This window comes from Coregonus lavaretus (assembly GCF_964263955.1).
Source record: "Coregonus lavaretus genome assembly, chromosome: 4".
Taxonomy (NCBI): domain Eukaryota; kingdom Metazoa; phylum Chordata; class Actinopteri; order Salmoniformes; family Salmonidae; genus Coregonus; species Coregonus lavaretus.
In genome coordinates, this window is record NC_139991.1 from 69,114,838 (window position 1) to 69,141,366 (window position 26,529).

Below are 26,529 nucleotides of genomic sequence, written 5' to 3' on the forward strand. Positions count from 1 at the left end.
AGATCATTTAACAATGAATTAATCAATCAAATAAGAAATTAATATCATTATGTGGACATGGACAAAAATAGTCAAGTATGTTCTTATTCTAAACACTCATTTTAAGTGCCCTAGACTTTATTATTTGTTTGTGGCAGAATTAAGATCTGAAACGAATTCATCATTCAAGATTAATGTACTAAATATTACTGCCATTTTTTTCTTTAGATTAATCTATCAGAAAAGTTTCATTCTCATGTAGGCTTGTCATAGCCACACAAACGTAGACTTCTATTTGACCAGGCGCTCTAGCCCAGTGAGTCTCATGAGAGCATTCCAGTTTGGTAGTCAGTTTGGAATTTGAATAGCACAGAAGAACCGCCTCTGTCTGATTGGCCCTGAGCACCACATATGGGTGGAGTTTGCATGTCAATCAATAGGGAGCCCGGGTCCTCATTGGCGCAAGCCGAGGTGGGCCGACTCCTCCTCGTAATATATATACTCTGGCTAAGTATCCCTAGCAAATGATTGCTTGCTCGCATACAGAGGGAAGCGGACAGCCGTGTTCAATGTTTCACCACCGAGCTGACTTAAGCCTTCGCCCCCGAACGAAATATCGTGACTTCCACTGAGAGAAAGTCGCTTTTCTGCGTCGGAGAGCAGCGGGAAACGACTATTTCATCACCATGATCAACACAATGGAGTGTGCAGTGGATGCACAAAGTCTAATATCCATTTCCTTACGGAAGATTCACAACTCCAGGACGCAGAGAGGAGGGATCAAGCTGCACAAAAACCTCCTGGTGTCCTATGTACTGAGGAACGCCAGACAGGTCTACATGAACGAGAAGTACGCAGAGATCTACAGGATGCAGCAGTACGAGGAGGTGATGACCGTCTGCAACGAGATCCAGGAGTTAAACCCGCTGGATTTGGCCGAGGACTGCGAGGAGCAGAGCGGGGACTGCTGCGGCAACGACGGGGTGAGCGAACCGGCGAGTCTCTGCTGTGCGCTGCTGCCAGTAAGCCACCTAACAGCAGTGCAGTCAGCGCATATCCAAGCCCCATCCGCCTGCTCCGCGCCTCTCTCTCTCCAAAGCGACGAGGTATGCAAGGAGACGGAGCCCTCGTTCTACCGGAGCTGTTGTGCGGAGGCTTACCCTGTATCAAATTGTGACTTTTCCCCGGTGAACAACAACCTACACTGCAACAAAACGACAGTGCTCGATCTGGACACGCACGTAGTGACCACTGTGGAGAATGGGTACCTGCACCAGGACTGCTGCGCGTCGTTCCAACAGTGCTGCCAGGGCGCACAGTCCCCAGCCAAGAAACGCAAGGTTGACTTTGAATATTATATATCCGATATTGAGGAAGTACCGGATTTCACGCCATGTAAAAGGGCGAAATTCGAGGACTGTTCCTACGCAAATTCGGAACACTTGGACACGTCGAACATTTCCAATCTGATCTCGATTTTCGGCTCGGGGTTTTCGGGGCTGGTGAGCAGACAGGCGGACTTTGAGCAAGCCATGAACGGACAGTTCTGTAGCAAACAAGCCCTAGCGAGCCTAGGGGCATGGACTAGAGCTATAGTAGCTTTTTGACTCCATGGTCAACTAGAATCAAACACTTTATGAAATTGTACAAAGTCTAAATCAAATTGACTTTATTTTTGCAAGAAAGGCTATTTAAACATTGAACAGTTTTTGTTTGTTTGTTTGTTGACTCTCGTTTTTACGGAGAGGGAGAGGAAGGTTGTGCCACATATGATGTGCAGGCTTTCCTTTTAAACCGAAAATGTCTACATAACACATTTTTACATGCAGTTGTGAATTTTATCTAACGAAGTTGATTTCGTTGCCTTAAACCCAACGCATACTACTGCTAGCTATTGTTGCAAACATTGAAAGTGGTTGAATGTCTCGCTCGCGGATTATGTTTTGATTTGGTCTCACCTACAGAACACTTTTGAACACAATGTCTCGTTTTAAGACGCTACACAAGTATTGTGACTGAATAGCAAGCATTTAATGTAGCCTCAGCTCCAGGCTAAATAGAAAAGTGTGCCCATGGATGGCTTTTCAACATGCTTTTGTTGTGCGTAGTGGTTTAATACGGTAAACAACTAACAAAAAGCTATAACAAACATAGGCTACACAAATACTGTTGTGTTGTACTTGGTTTAATATCTTGTATTTCTGGGTTGATATTTAAATCTTGGATATCGAAACTCATATTCTAAGGAGTCGGACACCAGTAGGCTATGTTACATGGGAACTACATGGCACATTCTGACCACACATAAATTGACAGGTAAAGGCGCAATGGCTCAGACTTAAATTTCCCTCTCAAACTCGTGGGTGCATTAACTCTGAACCAGCTTGCTGCGTCTCTCTCTATTGATGTGCTAGTTGTAGGCTACCCAACTTTCCACCTCATCTCTGATCAGAACCATTAATTCCTCCAAATCCCAGAATGCACGTGTAATCGACTCAATCCAGGTATTTGTTTTTGACAGTTCGATCTGTTGAGCGTTCCCCCTCCCCCTGAACCTATAACAAAAAGTTACTGATCAAGCCTTCACAGTAATTCATGATGCCAACATGGCTTGGTTTTGTGAGTTTTGTTTTATTTTCTAAAAATTTAAGACCTTTTGTTCTAAAAAGGCAAGCTCATAATTTTGCCATACATCCACACATTATAAGCACTATGTGTACTGAAATAAAGATGTCTTTACAGACGTCCTCTCCATATTTTGTTGGTATTCTTGTATTTTTGTGCATATTAAATTGTATATCACCGGGTAAAACTGTTTAGAACATATTTGTTAAGAATTTATAATCTTAATAAAAAAAATGCAACAAATCCACTCTCTCCTTGATTTATTGTTTGAATGGCATGCTGCCCAAACTTTGTGCGTTGAAGTCATATTTTGTCTCAAATATATGTTTTAATTCCCTGAAACTACAGTCAGAACCATAATCACCTGACGTCTGTGAGGGATTCTGTCCCACTCAGATGCTGCAATAAGGGAGAGATGTAGGCCTATTCTGTAACCAGTGTTAGAAAAGGGGATTGGGGCCTTCATTCATATGTTCCATACACCATACAGTTTATCTTCTCACACCACTGTGGGTAACTTAATAGATATGCAGCCATCAATGGCCATTTTTAACACTTCCTCTAGATCAGAAAGACCTGGTTATCAACACAAATATCCATGACATGTATCATGTATTTTGGGCTACTACATTTCATTTTATGAGCCTCTTCGTCTAAAGACTTTACATCTACCAGGTCTCTGCTTTTTGGACTTGGCTATTATTGACAACATTCATGTTATTGACAAATGGGGAAAAACAGGTTTCAATCTAAAACAAAAGTAGTGTATGAGGTGATACAATTTTACAAATTGGTTGTTAAAACTATGTGGAGTGCAACATTGTAACAACAATGCAGGATATATTTTGTATCTAATAGAGATTGTGTTTAAAACTGTTCCACTTGAGAAAAGGCAGTGGTTAATTTCTAGTCCAAACTCACATATGACTGACTGTGCTACGTGTGCTTGGTTGCAGTGCTGACTGGGATCCGGCTGTGAGCTCTGAGCTTTTTTGCCAGGCATTTCCCCCAAAACTTGCAGTCGTGTTATCTCCGCTATATGCCACTTGGTGGTGTTCTTCAAAATCAATGAATGAAGGTATTAGAAAGCCTATGTAGCGGCACCTCAGGCTGACCTCAGCTTCGCTGCTCCCCCCTCGACACCCTCCCCAACCTCATCCATTCCGCTTCCCATCCCTCCTCCTCTCTCCCCGTCTCCCTCGTTTTTATTCCAACCCGAAACCTCTCGACTCTTCTCAATTTGAGATAGCGCAGTAGGCTACGTCCAACACATCAACGCAGCTATACCTTTAGCCTAGGCATCTCTTTCAAGTCTCGGTTGCCGGCACTGTTTTCCATTTTCCGTTGTGCATAATAATTTGGCATAGGTAGGTCGTAAATAGAAGGCATCACTATGCGCGTCGGTTTTATTAGATTATACTATTATTTAGCATGATTTGAGGATACTACGACTAATAATGGAAGATCAGAATGCGTTTTATATAGGTTACAATTAATGTAGCCATTTTAGCCAAACGGGTAATGGACATCTGATTATGCTTTTTTAATTCTCTCTCTAATTCGATTATTATTTGGAGCATTTGGTCGTGGTAGAGGGGTTTCATCTCCAAAAAGCGATCTGGAAAATATTTTTATATAAAGCTTTAAAATGAGAGCGTTCTCCTCCCACTGTGACAAATGGTGTGGATTAGGTTTCGTTTAGTGGTGTAGAGCGAGCTCCTCCGCGTGGATTCCAAAGGAATAGCATCGGTCTCACAAATAATTCCAAAGACTGGTGCAGTCGGCGAGAATGTGGTTTCGCGTTACAATTTTGTAACACACATTTATAGTGACAACTGGCTTTACTACAATAGCCGTATAATAAACACATTAAAAAATGCTTAACGTGCGTAGTGTGCACTGGCCCTCGCCAAAATATCAAGCAGTTGCTCCTGTCACACACGCATGTGCTTATGTTCAGGCGGTTTCGTTCGTTTTGAGAAGTTTATAGCCTATCATCAACAAGAGTATGCGTCTAGTTTCTTTTAACCCATTGAAGTGACAGAAGGCCGCTTTACCCGCGCGCATGGTCTAAAAGCCCCTCCACCATCCCCATCCTTATCTGCGTCGCCAGCAGTTGATGATCACAGCACAACAGTCGCACCATGCATTTGAATATGTGGGGGGGCTGGGATGAATATAGGGTGATTCCGAACGCTATGCTCAGGCTCCTCTCCTCTCTTCCCTTTAATTAGGCAGCAGCAAGCAGCACTTTCAGGGGCCACTTTTCTGAACGCGCACAACCCGACAGTGACGAGGCAGAAATTAAGAACGGAATTTGCGTGGAGAATTCGGATCAACTGCAGAGAGGGAAAGAGAGACAGAGGCCTATGAGTGTTTACATTTAACTATGAAATGATGAATGCCTGGAACTATCTATGCCTATAGATCATTTGTGTTACCTGGCCTTCCATATGGACAAAAGAGGTTGGGTTTACAAACTAAACTAATGCTATCAGCACACTGATGACAGGATTGCACCTTTTGTAAAATGTGCAATCTGCTCAAAGCATGAGGGCTCCACAACGGTACAAAATGTAAATGTCCTGTTATTCTCACCTACCAGGAAGAAAAAGAAAACCAGTATGCCAGATCTGTGTTCAAGTTTAAATATCCTATAGCTCCATTGAGTAAGCCCCACCTCTTCATAATTTATAATTCATGGGTGTTGTTGCTGGTGACCTACTGAACCCCAATATACCAAAGTCTGGTTGATAATTGTGTACCATCAGAGGTATGGGCTCCCGAGTGGCACAGCGGTCTAAGGCACTGCATCTCAGTGCTTGAGGCATCACTTCAGACCCCCTGGTTCGATTCCAGGCTGTATCACAACCGGCCGTGATTGGGAGTCCCATAGGGCGGCGCACAATTGGCCCAGCGTCGTCCGGGTTTGGCCGGTGTAGGCCGTCATTGTAAATAAGAATTTGTTCTTAACTGACTTGCCTAGTTAAATAAATAAAAAATGACTATAATTATTTTCACAATACTGAGCAAACCCAAACCAAGCTGACCCAAACCAAGCTGAGATGAGATGTACTGCCCTGGCATGGTTACACATCCACCATGGATACACATCCACCATGGTTGCTGGAACAGTGTTGGAAAAGACAAGGCCTATGTGAAAGGAAAATGACCAAGCCAGCACGGTACAGTTCGGGTTGGTATTATAGTGTCAAAAGGGTATATTACAATTATTTCATTTTTCATTTCTAACCCTATTTCAGTTGAATGAGTTTGTCGAGAACCATGTAGACATTTTCAAAACCAACCACCAGCTTCCACAAAATAATGACCAAACACCAAAATTATTAACAAATTATTATAATAGGACTTACAACTTGGATGATCGTACAGGCAATAATGACATTGATACATTATGCGACAAAACTGAACAGTTGGCCAAAACATCAGTGGACACTCAAAACAAAAATCTGAGAACTGCTAAAGAAATTAGAATATCTCAAATCATCCAATTCATCAGAGAAACACATGCAAATCACATTCATATCACAACCCCTTGTAATGAAGAACCAAATATAAAAAAAACTGCTCTGTATCAAGGACTCAAGTGTCCAGTATGGGGTAAGAGATATACACATCAGGCCACTCACAGTAAAGCCAAGCTCTTGTCTCGGCAATGTTTATCCAACAAGGCTAACCTATCCCCTCTACACCAGGGGCGTGTTCATTAGTGCACACAATGGAAAACGTTCCAAAATATTACGCAACAGAAAACGAAAATGCGTTTCTTATTGGACAAGTTCAGGTAGCCCCCTCTTTCAGTCCATTTTCTTCCATTTGGTGCCTAATGAACACGACCCTGGTCAGCACTTGTACATTTATAGAAATAAATAGACACACTAGTAAAGGTACACACTCTCTCAGTGTTGCATTGAGAATGACTAACAGCTTTCCATAACACGCTTACACGCTTACACACACACACACACACAAAAACGCTTCAATCTCCAGGGGGACAGTAAGAGAACAAAACCAAACTGAATTGAGTCACTGATCATCGTGGTGCCGTCATTGGCAATTTGGGGAGGGTCTTTTTTTGTCTAAAGAGAAAACTTTGGGGTTGGTGTCTGTGCTAATATTGGGGAGGAATTTGGGGGTCTTTCTTGTGCGAGGATCAAGCGTTCATCCTCAAGGGATGCTGGGAGTTTTGTCTCTCCGTCACACACATGGTTTCCTTGGATGGCCGTCAGGGCTTCACAGGCTGGATGGAGATGAGACTGCCAAACTTGAAGTGCTGAATGACGGGGAACTTCTCCAAGCACTAGGAGTAGATGAGGAGAAAGAGAGAGAGAGAAGGGAGGGAGGGAATTTACAAGGATGATTAGAGATAAAAAGAAGATGGTCAAAGAAAGAAGGAAGAAAGAAAACGTTGGGGGGGGGGGGGGGGTTAAAAAGTAAGAGGGAGAGACAGGAAAGAAAGAGAGATGGGGTATCAGATAGAGATGAGGAGAGAAACATTTGAGATATTTGTTTAACCTATGAGAAATACATAAAGCGAATAGAGGACGGGTGGTGAAGAACAGAAGCGGTACAATTTGCTTTACTTTGTCTAGTGCGAACTTGGTTTAGCATAATCCATACACACCAACCAAAGCCAAAGCTATGGACTTGGCTAGAACAAGCAACTTCGTGCAATTCACATACGGTGGTCTAGGTCCTAAAATAAAGGTGTCAAAGCTTGCTAGCGAGAGCTTCCCTCCACTGATTATTATCACAAATTTGCGTCGCTGAATATTTGCATACATTTGAAACTTTCCCGGCTCTAGGATAATACAAGGGTAGCTTCAGTGACTGAAGCTACCACAGGGCAGCTATCATTAGCCCTTATCAGCGCACCTTTCATCTCCTCCACAGCTGCCAGTCCATGGCTCAGTTACCTCTGGCTGTGACAATTTGGTCACATTTACATTCGTCTAAACATTGAGAGTTGTATCTGCCTTTCGTGTGGCTAGCTAGCCACTTTCAGACCCGACATTGCTCTTTATACTCTCCATGGACCTCTCAAAATCAGGGCCGTTGTACAAAACAAATTCATCATTGGATCGTCTCTAACCAATCAGAGTATCAAAGCCAATGACGACTCAGGACCAACCCATCGGTATCTGTGACCAATCAGAAGGGTCAGAATGTGTTCGCATTCTACAAGGCATCAGGTAGGAAAGCATAGCCAGACTCACTGTGGAGAAGAAACGCTAGCGGGCGTGGCGTTGGGCCGGCGTGAACCAGCTAACTTCACACTCAGATCATTGGCATATGAAACTTTGATAAATAAAATGGGAGTTTTTGAGTACAATCTGTTTCTACAATCGTGTGATCGCCATTGAAAACAATTAAATGGAGATGGCTTTCACCTGGCCAGTAGTTCACACTCCTAGAGGTGATAGACTGTTGGGGAGATTGAGTTGCCCAGTTCCAAATTGACCTCTAGTCCCTAGTTAAAATAATAATATAAAAAATAAAATATATATAAATATATATATATATCCCAAAAAATATATATATAAATATATCTAAATAAAAAGTAACAGCTGGATGGTATCAGCAATATTGCTTCTACTTACTACCTTGTAGCACCACATTGCCAAAATCTCCCCTCGTGGGTGTTTCTTCGGAACGGCCTGTAAAACTGGTCTAAAACTAGTCTATCAAGCAAGGTGTCAAAGCTTGCTAACGAGAGCTTCCCTCCGCTGATTGTTAACGCAATGTTGCGTCGCTGATAATTTGCAAGAAGTTGAAACTTTCTCGCCCTGAAGAATGCACACTGTGTGCCGAAATGTTTGTTTACCCATTAAAATGTTGGGATCATATATAGTGTGACTTTCTTTTCATACACATCTCTAACTGCGAAGAGTGAAAATATTAAATGTCTCATTGTGCCTCCATCCATTGGAAATGACTGATTTACAGGGGGCCAGTATGAAAAATGTATGCACTCACTAAAACTGTAAGTCGCTCTGGATAAGAGCGTCTGCTAAATGACAAAAAGAAAATGTTTACGGTAGTTCAGTGGCTCAAAGTAATAAACAATGTGAATCCACAGCAAATGCTAAAGTTTTAGATGTGTGGAGTCAAAATTATTATTGCGCAACCTTGGGTAACACTTAATTTACCTAGTATTAGTGCTGAAATATTAACCATTTTTAAACATGTAATTGACCGAAGTAGGTTCAATTATTTGAATTCTATTTTGTTCTGTTTTTTTCTGTGAGCTCCATGCACATTTTCTCACTGCAGTTTCTCAAGAGATAAATCAGATCAAGCCCGAACTGGATCAAGAGGGATAGAGAGATCGAGAGGTATAGAAAGCAGTTGCTTCGTGAGTTCTCTACCTGAAAATACATGATCTAAGTGATTGATAGTTAGTTAGAATTCAGCAGTCATAAAAGTATATCTTATTTACTTAGAAGAACTACTAAAATAGTGATTTTGTCAAGACAGCATAGGCAGCAGCTCTATAGAGATGAGATGATGACTTGGAATGAAATAAAAGCCATCAAATAAAACAAATGTAATATACACAACGGAAATATTTTATTAAAGTAATGTGAATAAATAATGGTTAATAAGTGATAAGCAGTAAAATAATAAAAAATGAAAACCGCTATTATTTTTTGTAATCGAACCGAAACCGAACTGACCTCAAAAAGCACTAATCACTCAGCACTACATTTTACATTTACATTTTAGTCATTTAGCAGACGCTCTTATCCAGAGCGACTTACAGTTAGTGAGTGCATACATTTTTCATACTGGCCCCCCGTGGGAAACGAACCCACAACCCTGGCGTTGCAAGCGCCATGCTCTACCGACTGAGCTACAGGGGACACTACCTATTATCTACTTCAATATTCCAAGGTATTACATGGTAATAGCATAACAATACTCAATAATAACTATTTTAGTATATTTGTGGTTCATACAACTGGCACCTTGACATACTACACTTGTACCAGTATCAGAGGTCTCTAAAAAAAGGTAAGTACTTCTTCAATCAGCATTTGTTCAGTCATTGTCAATTGACTATATAACATCTGTAAATGAACACCAAAAAAAAAACATCCACACCAGGGTCAGGATAAACATTTGAACAGAACGACTTGTCTGAGTTGCATATTTTATTGTTGAGCCCTGGCAGAAATGGAGAAATTGCGAAAGGGCTGAGGAGGGAAGCAAGCAGCAGGCTAGAGGCAGGGCAGTGGTAGAGAGAAACGCAGAAAAGAGAGGGAGAGAGACAAGAGCACAGAGCTGATTCCCTATGTGGGGCCGGGGGAGGGAGAGTGGAATGCGAGCCTGGGAAGGATGGGGGGGGGTGTTAGCAGACAGCTTGGCCCCTCAGCTCTGGGAAGACTAGCAGGCCCACTCTTGAAAACACAGGATGTGGGCTCAGGCAGGAGAAGGGGGTGGGGCCAGCGATGCTCTCACACACACACACACACACAGACACTGTTCCGCTCTCTCAGTTCCTCTCTTGTTTAACCCTTGCCTGCCTCTTAACTTCTCAATAGAATCATTAGCCTACTATCTCTTTAGAACAAATGTGCAGTTATAAATCACACTACAAGACAGTTTCTATTTTCTCTTTCTTCCATTCCACTTGGGAGGACTACACTTCTGTTTGAATGAACTTGTGTAAACTTTAACGATTAAACTACACTACCCACACACTCAACAAAACTATTTCATTACCCCTGACATGAAATTGAATCCCTAATATGTAGTACCTCAAACTGCCCCTGGGGAAATCCAAATGACAGAATCACCTTTAAAGGCACAGTCTGTGATTTCAACTAATGAAACTTACCCCTTGATTTGGAAGGGTATGACTCATAAATATCTTAATGGGATAAGTACAACTGCCTTGTAACCTGACTTGACGTATGACTTCACTGTTTATGTCTTTGTTGTCATAGGATACTGTGTTAACTAAAAGATCTACATCTTTAAATCGTGTTTTGTGAAAATAATGTCGCTCGCAGGGAATGTTACTCTTTGAAACTACAGATGTATCATAGAAATTGCTATTTCCATGTTAAAATGTTATGGGACACATTTGCTTTATCGTTTACGTTTTATTTTAGGGGGACCAACTCTGTCAAGGTTCATCATCTTACAAAGTGCACTAGACAGATTGTTTTCACTCTGTGGGGTGTGTCTCCTCTTACCTCTGCCTTGTACATTCGGATCAGGCCCTGGTTGACTTTGGACCAGGTGGGGACAGCACTGATGTTCCACAGCTGATTGGAGTGCTCAGCAAATGGACCAGTTTTCATCTGGGGGGGGGGGATACAGAAAGCGAGAGAAAGAGAGAGGGGGGAGGGAGAGAGAGAGAATAATGAATAATAAGAGAAAGAGAGACAGAAAGAGAGAGGGGGGAGGGGGTGAGAGAGGGGGAAGAGAGAGGATAATAAGAGAAAGAGAGAAAGGAGGAGAGCAGAAAGATATACATTTAATTCATCTATAAGCTAACCAGCCAATATGGAATATATAAGCCTAAGACATTACAAGACATAATGGTAGGCAGGTCAACATCTCATTCTTTTTGGGGTGCCAGTGAGGAGAGTGCATTTATTTTTTTCTTTCTTTGTGTGTGTGTGTGTGTGTGCCCTTATATTTGCCCCAAGGGAAGAAAGAGAGAGAGACAGACAGAGACAAAGAGAGCAAGAAGGGCCCTGAATGAATGAATGGATGTAGTGGTAGTGTGTGGACACTGTCTCCCTCCACAGCTCCCCCATTCCGTTCCCAGCACCTCCCCCCCACCAGAACCCTGAGTGCGGCTTGTGACCGGGGCAGGAACCCAACCCCAGCCCCTGGCTTCCCCCGGGCCTCCACAAACACACACACACAGAGACACCACCAGAGAGGGGGTGGGGTCGAGCGAGGGTACCCTGGAGGAAGGAGTGATTCACAACAGCATGTGGGGAAGGAAATGACTCTCGTTGTTAGTACACTACACACAACCTCCCAGAGAGGCTGAGACTGTTTGAGAGCATGTGTGTGTGTGTGTGTGTGTGTGTGTGTGTGTGTGTGTGTGTGTGTGTGTGTGTATATATGCACGTTTGTGTGTCAGCATATGAGAGTGTTCCGGTGAAAGGGTAAGAGAGAGAAAATAGGCAAGCAGAACAACTGTACGTCTGAGCGTCTGAGACAGTGGATGAAGGAGAGACCATCCAAACACACACAAACAAACAAACAAACAAACAAAAAACAGGAGCACAGAGAGTGGAATGTGCTGAACGCACACATCCATAAACATAGGGTAGAGCTGAAGAACTAAAAAGATCTGCATATACACAGAGAGAAACTCATTTCTTCTGCCTCCTCACATAAGGAAAGAAAGAGAGCGAGCGATAGAGAAAAATCTCACTCACAACACACTACGGAACACAAAGCTTTTACAATCTCATCCTGGAATATTCAAGGTCTGAAGTCATCTGTCTTGACACTCTCAGCACACAGGGGAACAAACTCCTATCTGGAGGTGACAGTATTCCCTCCCAAATATACCCTCCTAGACACAACTATGACAAAACAACCAACAAAACCGGGTCACAACTCCTGCAGATCTGTCGCACGCTGGGTCTGTACATAGTCAATGGTAGGCTTTGAGGAGACTCCTATGGTAGGTACACCTACAGCTCATCCCTTGGCAGTAGTACTGTAGATTACTTTATCACTGACCTCAACCCAGAGTCTCTCAGTGTTCACAGTCAGCCCACTGACACCCCTATCAGATCACAGCAAAATCACAGTCTACTTGAACAGAGCAATACTCAATAATGAGGCATCAAAGCCAAAGGAACTGAATAATATTAAGAAATGCTATAGATGAAAGGACAGTAGTGTAGAAACCTAACAAAAACTAATTAGGCAACAACAAATTCAATCCCTTTTAGATAACTTCCTGGACAAAACATTTCACTGTAATAGTGACGGTGTAAACTTGGCAGTAGAAAGCCTAAACAGTATATTTGACCTTTCAGCTTCCCTATCAAATAAAAAAATGTCAAGCAGACAACCTAATAAAATTAAAAACAACAAATGGTTTGATGAAGAATGCAAAAACCTAAGAAAGAAATTGAAAAACCTATCCAACCAAACACAGAGACCAAGAAAACCTGAGCTTATGCCTTTACTATGGCAAATCACTAAAACAATACAGAAATACACTACAGAAAAAGATGGAACAGCATGTCAGAAAACAGCTCAATGTGAATCCATAGAATCTAACCACTTCTGGGAAAATTGGAACACACTAAACAAACAACACAAAGCGTTATCTGTCCAAAATGGCGATGTATGGGTAAACCACTTCTCCAATCTTTTTGGCTCTATAACAAAGAACAAACAGCAAAAACATATACATGATCAATTACAAATCTGAGAATCAGCTATTAAAGACTACCAGAACCCACTGGATTATCCAATTACATTGAATGAACTACAGGACAAAATACAAACCCTTCAACCCAAAAAGGCCTGTAGTGTTGATTGAATATACTTAAACTCTTTAACATAATCCTTCAATCTGGCATCTTCCTCAATATTTGGAACCAAGGACTGATCACCCATATCCACAAAAGTGGAGACAAATTTGACCCCAATAACTTCCGTGGAATATGCGTCAACAGCAACCTTGGGAAAATCCTCTGCATTACCATTAACAGCAGACTCGTACATTTCCTCATTGAAAACAATGTACTGAGCAAATGTCAAATTGCCTTTTTACCTAATTACCGTACGACATACCACGTATTCACCCTGCACACCCTAACTGATAAACAAACAAACCAAACCAAAGGCAAAGTCTTCTCATGCTTTGTTGATTTCAAAAAAGCATTTGACTCAATTTGGTCTGCTATACAAATTGATGGAAAGAGGTGTTGCGGGAAAAACATACGACATTATCAAAAAAGGTCCAGTTGCCAGGACCACAAATACAAATTCCATCTAGACACTGTTGACCTAGAGCACACAAAAAAACTATACCTACCTCGGCCTAAACATCAGCACCACAGGTAACTTCCACAAAGCTGTGAACGATCTGAGACAAGGCAAGAAAGGCCTTCTAAGCCATAAAAAGGAACATAAAATTTGACATCCCAATTAGGATCTGGCTAAAAATACTTGAATCAGTTATAGAACCCATTGCTCTGTATGGTTGTGAGGTCTGGGGTCCGCTCACCAACCAAGAATTCACAAAATGGGACAAACACCAAATTGAGACTCTGCATGCAGAATTCTGCTAAAACATCCTCTGTGTAGAAGGTAAAACACCAAATAATGCATGCAGAACAGAATTAGGCCGATACACACTAATTATCCAAACCAGAAAAGAGCTGTTAAATTCTACAACCACCTAAAAGGAAGTGATTCCCAAACCCTCCTTAAGAAATCCATCACCTACAGAGAGACTAACCTAGAGAAGAGTCACCTAAGCAAGCTGGTACTGGGCTCTGTTCACAAACACAAACAGACTCCACAGAGCCCCAGGACAGCAACAGCAACACAAATAGACCCAACCAAATCATGAGAAAACAAAAATATAATTACTTGACACATTGGAAAGAATTTACCAAAAAACTAGAATGCTATTTGGCCCCAAACAGAGAGTACACAGTGGCAGAATACCTGACCACTGTGACTGACCCAAAATTAAGGAAAGTTGGACTATGTACAGACTCAGTGAGCATAGCCTTGCTATTGAGAGAGGCCGCCGTAGGCAGACCTGGCTCTCAAGAGAAGACAGGCCATGTGCACACTGCCCACAAAATGAGGTGGAAACTGAGCTGCACTTCCTAACCTCCTGCCAAATGTATGACCATTTTAGAGACACATATTTCCCTCAGATTACACAGAACCACAAAGAATTCGAAAAAAAATCCAATTTTGATAAACTCCTATATCTATTGGGTGAAATACCACAGTGTGCCATCACAGCAGCAAGATTTGTGACCTGTTGCCACAAGAAAAGGGCAACCAGTGAAGAACAAACCCCATTGTAAATACAACCCATATTTATGTTGATTCATTTTCCCTTTTGTACTTTAACTATATGCACATCGTTACAACACTGTATATAGACATAATATAACATTTGAAATGTCTCTATTCCTTTGAAACTTTTGTGAGTGTAATGTTTACTGTTCATTTTGTATTGTTTATTTGACTTTGTTTATTATCTATTTCATTTGCTTTGGCAATGTAAACATATGTTTCTCATGCCAATAAAGCCCTTTGAATTGAATTGAGAGAAAAAGTGAAAGAGCGAGAGAGAAAGAGATCGGGAGAGAGAGAGGGAGATCGGGAGAGAGAGAGGGAGGGAGAGAGAAAGAGAGATCGGGAGAGAGAGAGGGAGATCGGGAGAGAGAGAGGGAGGGAGAGAGAAAGAGATCGGGAGAGAGAGAGGGAGATCGGGAGAGAGAGAGGGAGGGAGAGAGAAAGAGAGATCGGGAGAGAGAGAGGGAGATCGGGAGAGAGAGAGGGAGGGAGAGAGAAAGAGAGGGAGGGAGATCGGGAGAGAGAGAGGGAGGGAGAGAGAAAGAGAGGGAGGGAGAGAGAGAGGGAGATCGGGAGAGAGAGAGGGAGGGAGAGAGAAAGAGATCGGGAGAGAGAGAGGGAGATCGGGAGAGAGAGAGGGAGGGAGAGAGAAAGAGATCGGGAGAGAGAGAGGGAGATCGGGAGAGAGAGAGGGAGGGAGAGAGAAAGAGAGATCGGGAGAGAGAGAGGGAGATCGGGAGAGAGAGAGGGAGGGAGAGAGAAAGAGAGGGAGGGAGAGAGAGAGGGAGATCGGGAGAGAGAGAGGGAGGGAGAGAGAAAGAGATCGGGAGAGAGAGAGGGAGATCGGGAGAGAGAGAGGGAGGGAGAGAGAAAGAGAGATCGGGAGAGAGAGAGGGAGGGAGAGAGAAAGAGAGATCGGGAGAGAGAGAGGGAGATCGGGAGAGAGAGAGGGAGGGAGAGAGAAAGAGAGATCGGGAGAGAGAGAGGGAGATCGGGAGAGAGAGAGGGAGGGAGAGAGAAAGAGAGATCGGGGGAGAGAGAGGGAGATCGGGAGAGAGAGAGGGAGGGAGAGAGAAAGAGAGATCGGGAGAGAGAGAGGGAGATCGGGAGAGAGAGAGGGAGATCGGGAGAGAGAGAGGGAGGGAGAGAGAAAGAGATCGGGAGAGAGAGAAAGAGATCGGGAGAGAGAGAGGGAGATCGGGAGAGAGAGAGGGAGATCGGGAGAGAGAGAGGGAGATCGGGAGAGAGAGAGGGAGATCGGGAGAGAGAGAGAGAAAGAGAGAGATCGGGAGAGAGAGAGGGAGGGAGAGAGAGAGAGAGGGAGATCGGGAGAGAGAGAGGGAGAGAGAGAGAGAGAGAGAGAGAGAGAGAGAGAGGGAGAGAGAAAGAGAGATCGGGAGAGAGGCTGCAGCATCTTTTTGCTGTTCAGGGGAAGGAACAGGACATAGCAGCACCTCCTCCCCTCCCATCCTGCCACAGTCTCAAAATCACATTCCCCTCTCTCCGCCAGGTTTACTGGCTCACTGATGTAAAGATGGATATGGGGTACTGTGTGTGTGTGTGTGTGAGAGAATCTTGTCGGTGGAATGGCTTACACAAATCAGTCCTATATAATCAGTCCTTACTAGCACTGAATTTGCTTATAGCTGCTTTAATCACTATGACTGAGATGTGGTCGTCTCACCTAGCTACCTTAAGATGAATGCACTAACTGTAAGTTGCTCTGGATAAAAGCGTCTGCTAAATGACTAAAATGTAAAAACAAATATGTAAATATACATAACAAGTCCAATTCCTCTGTCTCCCAAAATGATCAGAGTTCTGTGAACCAAAATTCAGTCAACTCAATTCAATTCAGTGATTCAATTAACACATAAAAAAATTGAATACAATGCATAGAATGCAATAGGGAGAAAAGATCAACTCACGACTCGCGTCAAACACAATTCATGTTGTGTATGAGCTGAACTGCGGTGGCATTGACACTGAACCGTGCAGAACACCCATTTTCAGTTTGTCTTTCTTCTGCCTCTATGTCCATCTCACCTCATTAATGAATTTGATGCACTCCAGAAACATGTAGTCCTGGTGATTCTCGTTGACCACTTTCTCATCGATGAAGTGCTTGGGCTCCAGCGTGGGGTGGTCTGGGACAAAAGGAGGGGGAGGAGAAGAACGAAGGAATGTATTAGACACACTGACCACTGGGTGTCACCCTCTCCCTTGCAACACTGCAGTATACCCTTCATAACTATCAAATATGCATGACACATATTTTCAAATACTTGCGCTGTGCATGAGTAGACTTAGCCGGGGCTAGGGGAGTAGGCCTCTTACCTACAAACTGGGAGCTGCCCCATATGAAAGGTAGAAATTGGAAATCATCCAACCCCCAGACCCCCTGGCTGCCGGCAGGCTCCATTCTGTACGTTTTCTGAAGCTTGCGCATGACCTCCAGATACCTGGTGGGGTTTTAAAAAGAAGGTTGTAGTTTCATTTATAGTCCATACGAAGTACATACAATAGACATACAATCGTTTACAGATTGTGCACACATGCACGCACACACACAAAACAGTGCCCGTCTCACCTGTCAAACACCTTGAAAATGATGGCCAACTGGTCATCTACCCTGAGAGCTCCGATCTTGCAGAGACAGCAGAGGAAGATGGCAAAGGCAGCCTCGTGACCTGACAACACAACAACCTGTGTTATTCATGAACAGGCACACACGCAGATGTGATGAATATAAGTATCTCCTACTGTTACTAATGGAGTTACAATGGGCAATACCAAAGTCAAAGTCAAAGTATATTTGTAAAGGACAGCATTCTGAAGAGGGAAAGAAGGGGATTTGTGTTTCAACAGTGCCCTCTAGTGGGCATATGAAAACAGGGACGCACACACGTTAAGGACGTGTCTGTGTGTGTGTGTTACCTGTTCCGTAGTCTATCCTGGTGGAGTTGCCCACCGCCTCCTTCAAATACACAGCTATCTCTGGAGCCGCAGCTGCCTTGTCTTCTGGGATGACTGCTGCAACCAGGCCCTCTGCTTCCTACACACACCAGTTTTTTTAAACATTTTTGTCATTTAGCAGAAACTCAGAGCGACTGCATATCACAACAAAACCTTCAACACACAAACAATTTCAATTCTATCTATTTTATTAAAAGACTTGTGGATAGGATAAACCCTTTGTGTGTGTGCGTGCGTGCTTACCTGGTCGAGCTTGGCGTACCAAGTCCTGTAGGCCTTGTTGCCGAAGCGAGAGGGCTGGTCTTCAGGAGGGGTCTCATCTATCCAGCGGTCCAGAGTCCCCAACAGAGCCAGAAGCTTCTCTATGGTCTGAAATGAGAACAGAAACATTCACAAAAACCCTGCTAACACATTTAACTGTTGTTATTTGGATACATTTGATTCAATTTTGCCAAGAAGGATAGATAATTATTATTGAGGTGACATGAAAAGCTAGTGGAGACCTATCCAAAAAGACACAAAACTGTAATTGCTGCCTAACGTGCTTCCACCATGTATTGACTCAGGAGTAGGCGGTATACTTCAATATCATCAAGATATGTTTTTATTTCAAATTAATTAATACATTTGCCATCAATTGTTACTTCCCAAGGCTCTAAGGGAAAGAAATGTGAAAAGAACACAAAGGGAGTGAATACTTGTAGTTTGTGTACCAACAATGACCCCATTCTCCCTATAACTCTCTCTCGGTCTCCCTGATGATGGAAAGAAAAGTTTCCTCCAGAGACCCATTACGGAAGGGGGGGGGGGGCGTCGCCCATCTTTCACACTGACTGACAGCGTCGCTATGGCTGCAGATGCCCCTCCCCCTTCACCTCCCAAACTACTCCATAATTCATGAAAAGGCTGGACAGTAGCAGTCCGTGTGTGTGTGCCGCTACCAAAGGCAAGAATACAATATAATGGATTTACATTTATTTTTTACACATTAAATTTCAGCCTGTTCCGGTGGGATGGAGTTTTTGGCCCACAGTATAACATCCCAATCTGATCTGATTATTCTTATCAATGACCAGTCATCTTTTATTTGCATTTGTATCTTCCTACTTTGAAGGAGTAAGCGGGGTAGGCTCTAGAGAAAGGGGCGGCAGGTAGCCTAGCGGTTAACCGAAAGGTTGCTGGATTAATCCCTGAGCTGACAAGGTGGTAAAATTGGCCATTCTGCCCTTGAGCAATGCAGTTAACCTCCAACAACAACTGCTCCCCAGACACCGATGACGTGGAAGTCGATTAAGGAAGCACCCCGCACCTCTCTGATTCAGAGGGGTTGGGTTAAATGCGGAAACACAGATTTTGGTTGAATGCATTCAGTTTTTCAACTGACTAGTATCCCCCTTTCCCTTCCCTTAGAGTCTAGACGATCCTATCTGCCAATCTGGGCGGTGTATGTAAATATATTAAAATTTGCATCAACACACCCACATGATCAGACTGAGCATTTTAATGGCAAAAGGAGGCTCAGGGAAATACATTTTGATTTATTAGACATACAGTGATTTAAAAATTCAATTAAAAAGACTGTATGGTGGCTTTCAATGAACAATGTGTGTATATCAATACAAATATGTAATAACAAGAAACACATAGTTTCCATCTGAAGGGATATGTCACTAAATCAAAGTGTTGTTAGAAGGGGTGCTACATACCTCGGACACTTTGTATTCACATGTAAGTTTCTTCCCCTTCACTCCCTCGTTCAGCGTCAGAATGAATCCCATGTAATCAGCGTACGCCTTTGAGGGAGAAAGAGAGAGGGAGAGAAAGAAGGGCAGAGAGATATGGTCAGTACTCTGAATGAAGGACCTGATCTTTTCTAGTTCTCCAATCACAGGTTTCTTGAAACCTTTGTTTACTCTGTTGGGATAATAAAGACTAATCTATTTGAACATGAACTGAGGCACGCTGAGTATGTGGGTTGTGTTCATTAGGCTATGCAACGTAATACGTTTTTTAAAGCTTTTGCAATGGTAAACTAAAAAGAGTTTCTTATTGTCCAGGTAGTCCCTCCCTGTTTAAGTCAATTTTATTCAATTTGGTGCCTAATGAACAGGACCCTGGAGTGTTTCCAATTCCATGTAGTGGGTGTCTAAACCCTCTGGGTTATAGATGGGTTTAGAATTGAACCTATATAGACCTATCATAGGTGTGGCGTACCTGGGAACGTTTCCACTTCCCCATATCAGGAACCATGCTGATCTCCTTTTTGGGCACCATGAAGTTCTGACACACAGGGATCGGTGGTGTGTCAAATTCGGGGGAGGAGCCTGAAGAGTAGAAGGGGAAACTAGTCATGGCATGTCAGCTGTGTCCCAATAGCTTGAGTTGCATGCTAGCTGTTCCAGTCATTGCACTAATTAGCAATGGCTCGCGAAATTACCGTCAGCTTCCTTCAAACTGCACGCAGAGACATAAAAATGGTATCCATGAGTTCATCTGACTCTGGGTAAGTAGAAAAAGCTAAATTGCCAAAATCTTGCACTATCCCTTTAACCAAAGGGTCAGATTAACATATCCGCACTCTGACCCTGTTTCGATTGGAGCAACTTCTGCTCCTACTTCTAATGCTGCACTGTTAGATGCCTGTTTCTGAGACAGATAATAAAATACTGTCCGCTTCACCCCAAAAAATAAATAATAATCCTTGTGTTTGAGTAATCCCTCTGGAATAAATAAATAAAATTGTAAGAATAACCACACACAAAAATACATGACACACAATACACATGCACACTTTAAATGATTTCATGTTCTGGGTTTTCACAGTCTTTGGACCACTCAGCAAAGTGACAGGGCAAAATAAAGAATGTAACATTGCATAGTGCAGGGGAGTTTTCCAGTTGCAAGTACAGCTTGAATGGAGGCAAACCAAATACAGTAAAATAATTATTTCAAGGACTGAAGGCCTACAGTTGTGTGTGACTGTGTGGAAAACACCCACCCACATAATGCAGACTATATAGGGCATTCTTTAGTTAACCTTTATTTAACCATCATCAAGCATTGGCACATCATCCCTACAGATGTTTTTTAAACATAGATGCAGGCATTACATTATGACAATAAAATCATTACTGAGCAGCACATGAAAACATTGATATAGTCTAGCTAATGTCAGTTTTCCCTGTATAAAGCTATGGCACCATGTATGACAAAGCCTAACACCGAAAGGGAAAGGCAGTGACAATAATGAATTTTTCCGTCCATTGACAGTGGCAGTGCATTAGCACGTTCTATCAATAGCTAGCTAGCTAGGTTAGCAAGTTATGTAGCTAGTGTAACAGTCATTTGCCATTAATTGGCTCATGCTGACTGTACAAAATGAACATAGCTAACGATCATCTATATCATGCATTATACAACGGGTGGGTCTAATCCTGATTGGTTAAAATCGCATTCCAAACGGTGTCTATTCCACAAATTATCACCTGCTAAATCTATGACGTTAAAATGCCTATTTACTTATAATAATAATAATATGCCATTTAGCAGACGCTTTTATCCAAAGCGACTTACAGTCATGCGTGCATACATTTTTGTGTATGGGTGGTCCCGGGGATCGAACCCACTACCTTGGCGTTACAAGCGCCGTGCTCTACCAGTTGAGCTACAGAGGACCACACTTGGTTTCATCTGACTGCACAATCCACTGTCTCATCAGCCCTGCCAGTCACTTCATAAACTTGATTTCTACTATAAAAAGCATCTAGACATTATCTCACATTTCTTTTAGACTAACATTTAGTTAGTCTAAAAGAAATGGGTGGTCCTCTGTAGCTCAGCTGGTAGAGCACGGCGCTTGTAACGCCAAGGTAGTGGGTTCGATCCCCGGGACCACCCATACACAAAAATGTATGCACGCACGACTGTAAGTCGCTTTGGATAAAAGCGTCTGCTAAATGGCATATTATTATTATTATTATTATTATTATTATTATTTAGTTTTCAACAGCGGATATTTGTATAAACCTTAATGTCTGTCTCTCCGACATTTGCAACATTGTTTAAATATTCAAATTCGATCTCCAGCTGTCCCATAGTAATGGACGTGTTGGGAGTCCGGACAAGACAGACAGCATTTCTCAGCCAGTCGAAATCATGAATCAGCAGGTATCATTTTTATGGATATATACAAAGAAATGTCAATTGAAAAAAGGTAAAACGAAACGAAGTGCAGCTATTTTGCAGACTTTCCAGCTTCAGTTTGAAGCGATTGTGTTAGCTGTGTTATTGGCTAGTTCCTCTGAACAACAGTGTCCTGATGAGTGAGCACATTTTCTATGCCAGGCGAAATCACTCCTCATTAGCTCATTGTTATGTCCCAAAATAAATCTCACTAGAACACAGCTTAAACAAATGCGACTACTTTGTTGTTATTCTGGGTACACTTTGACGTGACTGTAAGTTAGCCATAGTTGGCTAGCTATCAAGCAAGGGATAAGAACATTGCCAGCCAGTATGGCAATGGAACATTTAGAACGTTGCGTTCATAGATACAGAACAAAGACTTAACGACTGGGTCGGGTCTCTAGCAACCGAACCGAGCATAGCACATGAAACATTGATATAGTCTAGGTAATGTCAGTGTGCCCTGTATAAAGCTATGGCACCATGTATGACAAAGCCTGACACCGAAAGGGAAAAGCAGGGACAATATTGCGTTTTTCCGTCCATTGACTTCATGCCCAAATGGCTATCTAGTGGCAGTGCATTAGCACATTCTATCAATAGCTGGCTAGTTAAGCAAGTTACGTAGCTACTGTAACATAGTCAGTAGCCATTAATTGGCTCATGCTGATTGTACAAAATGAACTTAGCTAGCTATCATCTACATCATGCAATAGATGATACAAGGTTGTTCTATAATTTGCTCACTACTAGCTAGCGCCTCGAATTAGATAGCTAGTTAACCACTACTGGCACTAGCAGATAGTCTAGCTGGCTAGCTACATTGCTAACCAGGACCCATTCATTGCATTGGCTCACGAAAAGTTAAGAGCAGCATTGTTCCACATGGGGAATCTACTTCTTTCTAATGAGAAACCATTGCATTCATTTAAATACTCCAGAAAACTCAGCATTAAACGATTAAATTAGCTACCTGAATGGTGTTCAGTCTCCGCCATGTTTACAAGAGTTGAGGCAGAGCTAGAACGATGAGCCAGATATTTCATCGGATGTATAAATGTGAAGCATCCGGTTGGCGTTTCCACTTACTACCGAATATGGTGATGAGAGGAAGCCAAGCGGGAGAAGATGGCGCGAGATTGATTTTGGCCTACATTCTGCAAATGTTCTCATCGATGAAACATTTGATCTCAATACAGTTTTCTGTTTCCAAAAATAGAATCGGACTGTTTTGTAGACTTTACCCTTTGGCAAAGTAAAAAAAATAAAATGCGTTGTTTAGAAGGGCGAAGTGAGTTATTGCACACGCGCGCTTCACAGAGTAGGCGTTCCCAAACGGAAATATGTAAATACATGCTAGAACAAGCCAATAGGATCTCGCTAGCTCGAGCTTGGCTCTGCCCACCTCCTTGCTTGTTCTTGCCATTATTATTAATTTGCTCCCATTGGAAACAACAGGATGTGGTCTATCTTGGGTTAGCTATAAAAATCTTTGGTTGAGGTTTTGACAACATCAGTCACCTTTCAACTTTCACCCTAGTCTTGAGCGTCTTTTGCAGCGCCCTCGTGCGTTGTTGCGGTGCACTGCACGAGACTAGTGCGTAGGCACCATAGAGGTAGATAGAATCGGATTTGATTTGAGTCCTCTATTTGTCACATGCACCAAATACAGCAGGTGTAGACTACAGTGAAATGCTTACTTAGGAGCACTTTCCCAACAATGCAGAGTTAAAAAGTAAGAAAATATTAGCAAAAAATAAGGTAATATGAACACTATAAAATAACAATATTGAGGCTATATACAAGGAGTACCGGTACCTAGTCAATGTGCAGGGGTGCAAAGTAGTTGAGCTCATTAACATAATATGTACATATGGGTAGGACAAAAAGTGTCTAGGCCAGGGTTGCCCAACTCTGTTCCTGGAGAGCTAATTATTAGAATCAGGTGTGCTAGATTAGGGTTGGAGCAAAAACCTACAGGACGGTAGCTCTCCAGGAACAGGGTTGGGCAGTCCTGGTCTAGGCAATCAGGATAGATAATAAACAGAGTAGCAGCAGACCTGTCTTTATATCTGTGTCATTATAGCATCTGTGACAGCATGGGCAGCGCCATTGAGGCTACAACCCATAGGAATCCCCACCCAGTTGACTAATTTGACTACTTTAAAATGGCAGAAGCATGGTGGAAGCCCTCAATGGCGCTGCCCATGCTAAATTGGCCTTTTGGCCTCTAGAGGCCTTTATTATTCTCTATGGTAGCGTTATTTTCTACAAGCTCTTGGTGCTTAAAGACAATTTGGACCTCTGGAAAACAAAACGAGGTCAAATCATGACATCAGCGATCTTCAGGTCGAAGCTCTAGAAAGATGCCCGAGTTTCCGACATGGAATTCAGAGTTGGATGACCATTCAGTTCCCAATTGTCTTGAACGAACTGAAGTCGGAGGTCTGAGATTTCCGAGGTCGTAGTTGTTTTGAACGCGGCATTAATGCAGACGCAAGATTCGATGTGTTGCAATGTCGTTTTCGCCACAAAAGAGGCGGCTCCTTGTAGTACGCTCCGGCATTCGATATAATTGTTTTACTACCTGAAAATTGAGACACGCCGTATCATGCCTTCCGCAGCATGGCGGCAGTGTTGTCACTTAGTTCCTTGATCTGATCTACACAACATTAGGAACACCTGCTCTTTCCATTACATAAACCACGTTTCCATCCAGTTTTTATGGGAGTAAAGTCATACCATAATTTTAAAAAATCACTACAGCTGTGAAGGAAACTAAGTTTCGGTACAATTGTATAAATGCAGACAGATCAGTTCGACATGGTGGGATCTTTTTGTGTTGGTAAAATGTATTATAAGAGAAATGGCGGTGGAAACGCCTTTATAAACAAATATGATATAACAACCATCATATCGAAGTAAACTTGGAGTCAGGCCATGACATGGTGCGTGGTCCTCCCACTACAACTCGGGAAACAGTTTATTAACAGATTAAATAATAAGGTATGATCAGTGGTGTAAAGTACTTAAGTAAAAATACTTTCAATTACTACTTAAGTAGTTTTTTTGGTATCTGTACTTAACTTTTTATATTTTGGACTACTTTTACTTCACTATATTCCTAAAGAAAATAATGTACTTTTTACTCCATACATTTTCCCTGACACCCAAAGGTACTCGTTACATGATGAATGCTTAGCAGACCAGGAAAATGGTCCAATTCACTCACTTATCAAGAGAACACGTGGTCATCCCTACTGCCTCTGATCTGTCAGACTCACTAAATACAAATGCATCGTTTGTAAATGGTGTTGGAGTGTGCCCCTGGCTATTCCTAAATTTTAAAAACAAGAAAATGGTGCCATCTGCTTTGCTTAATATAAGGCATTTGAAATTATTTATACTTTTACTTTTGATACTTAAGTATATTTTAGCAATTACATTTACTTTTGATACTTAAGTATATTTTGAACCAAATACTTTTAGACTTTTACTCAAGTAGTATTTTACTGGGTGACTTTTACTTGAGTAACTTTCTATTAAGATATCTATACTTTTACTCAAGTATGACAATTTGGGTACTTTTCCCACTACTGAGTGTTGTCCACATTATCCTGCTTTTTATTCTCATGTTCTGACAAAAGATGGCTTTGTCCTATTTCTGTCTTCTTTCAGTTTTCACAGGCAACAACTGTAGTTTAGATATTTGTGATCTAACTGCGCCACAATCCAAAGTAATAAAGTTGTAGTCTATCAAAGTAATTAGACCAATTATTTTCCTATATTTAACTTTGACTACATGTAAGTGCTTTGATTTGAATAGTAAAGTAAAACTTTTAAAAGAGCTAAAGAAAGACATCTAGTTTTTAATTATACATCAGATTATTTCACATGAAGATGTGGGAAGCTAAAAAGTTTAGTTAGCCACGCTGCCAGTGCATCTTCTTCTTCTGTGGATTTCATATGGCGGTTGGCAACCAACTTTAAGGTGCATTACCGCCACCAACTGGACTGGAGTGTGTACCAGAGACAGTGAAGGTCTAAATCCTACCCAATAATCTCGTCTCCCTAAGGAAACTAAATACATAATGAAATGCTACATCCCCTGAAGATTTCCCCAGCAGTTCACTTAATCCTGGCTCTGCAACCCCATTACTCCTCAAATCTAATAACAATCGCTCCCTTTCTCTCACATATTTCTGGCACTGAAATAGAACATGTTCCACTGTCTCCATCTCCTCCTGACAATGATCACACCTCCCAGTCGGATGTTTCCCCACCACTTTCAATGTACTATTTAGCCTTGTGTGTCCCAGTCTCAGCCTTGTGACTACACTTTCCTCCCGTCCCTCTCGGCCTGAGGACCTCCCTGTCCCCACCTTTTCCTGGATCTTATACAGGGGTCTTCCCTTACTCTCCCTGTTCCACAACTCTTGCCACTTATTTTTAACCACTGCTCTTATTAATCCCTTGGCTTCTGCTATACTGATTGACAATTATATCTCAACATTAGGATGTTTAAGAGCCTGCTTGGCAATAATATCCACTTCCTCATTCCCCTCTACTCCCACATGAGCTTGTGCCCAGAGGAACATCACAAATACCCCAATCTGTTTCACCCTATACAAACGCTGCAAAACCTCATACAATACATCCTGTCTGCTCTGAGACACATTAATTTAAGCTCATCAGTGCTGCACAGGA

General features: G+C 42.3%; 2 protein-coding genes across 2 annotated transcripts; one reads left to right on the forward strand and one right to left on the reverse strand.

Annotated features, from left to right (window-relative positions):
* Positions 1-537: 537 nt before the first annotated feature.
* Positions 538-2,821, forward strand: ier5l (immediate early response 5-like). The gene has a single exon (XM_084158865.1). It carries the CDS (start codon positions 666-668, stop codon positions 1,584-1,586), a length of 921 nt encoding a protein of 306 aa, XP_084014991.1. The 5' UTR covers positions 538-665; the 3' UTR covers positions 1,587-2,821.
* Positions 2,822-5,787: 2,966 nt separating this feature from the next.
* ptpa (protein phosphatase 2 phosphatase activator) lies at positions 5,788-22,853 on the reverse strand. Its single transcript, XM_084158902.1, has 10 exons — positions 22,796-22,853; positions 19,852-19,961; positions 19,344-19,430; positions 17,881-18,006; positions 17,599-17,716; positions 17,252-17,351; positions 16,999-17,123; positions 16,708-16,808; positions 10,827-10,934; positions 5,788-6,925 (listed from the first exon to the last, which is right to left on the reverse strand). Exons 1-10 carry the CDS (start codon positions 22,818-22,820, stop codon positions 6,851-6,853), a joined length of 975 nt encoding a protein of 324 aa, XP_084015028.1. The 5' UTR covers positions 22,821-22,853; the 3' UTR covers positions 5,788-6,850.
* Positions 22,854-26,529: the final 3,676 nt, after the last annotated feature.

What these genes read in the sequence shown, in the direction of transcription:
- ier5l (XM_084158865.1), top strand. Translation starts at nt 666, where the DNA reads ATGATCAACACAATGGAGTGTGCAGTGGATGCACAAAGTCTAATATCC.
- ptpa (XM_084158902.1), bottom strand. Translation starts at nt 22,820, where the DNA reads ATGGCGGAGACTGAACACCATTCAG. An exon ending in GTGAATACAAAGTGTCCGAG is followed by an intron (nt 18,007 to 19,343) that starts GTATGTAGCACC and finishes TTCTCATTTCAG; the next exon opens with ACCATAGAGAAGCTTCTGGC. An exon ending in GCATCAAATTCATTAATGAG is followed by an intron (nt 10,935 to 16,707) that starts GTGAGATGGACA and finishes CCCCCCCCCCAG; the next exon opens with ATGAAAACTGGTCCATTTGC.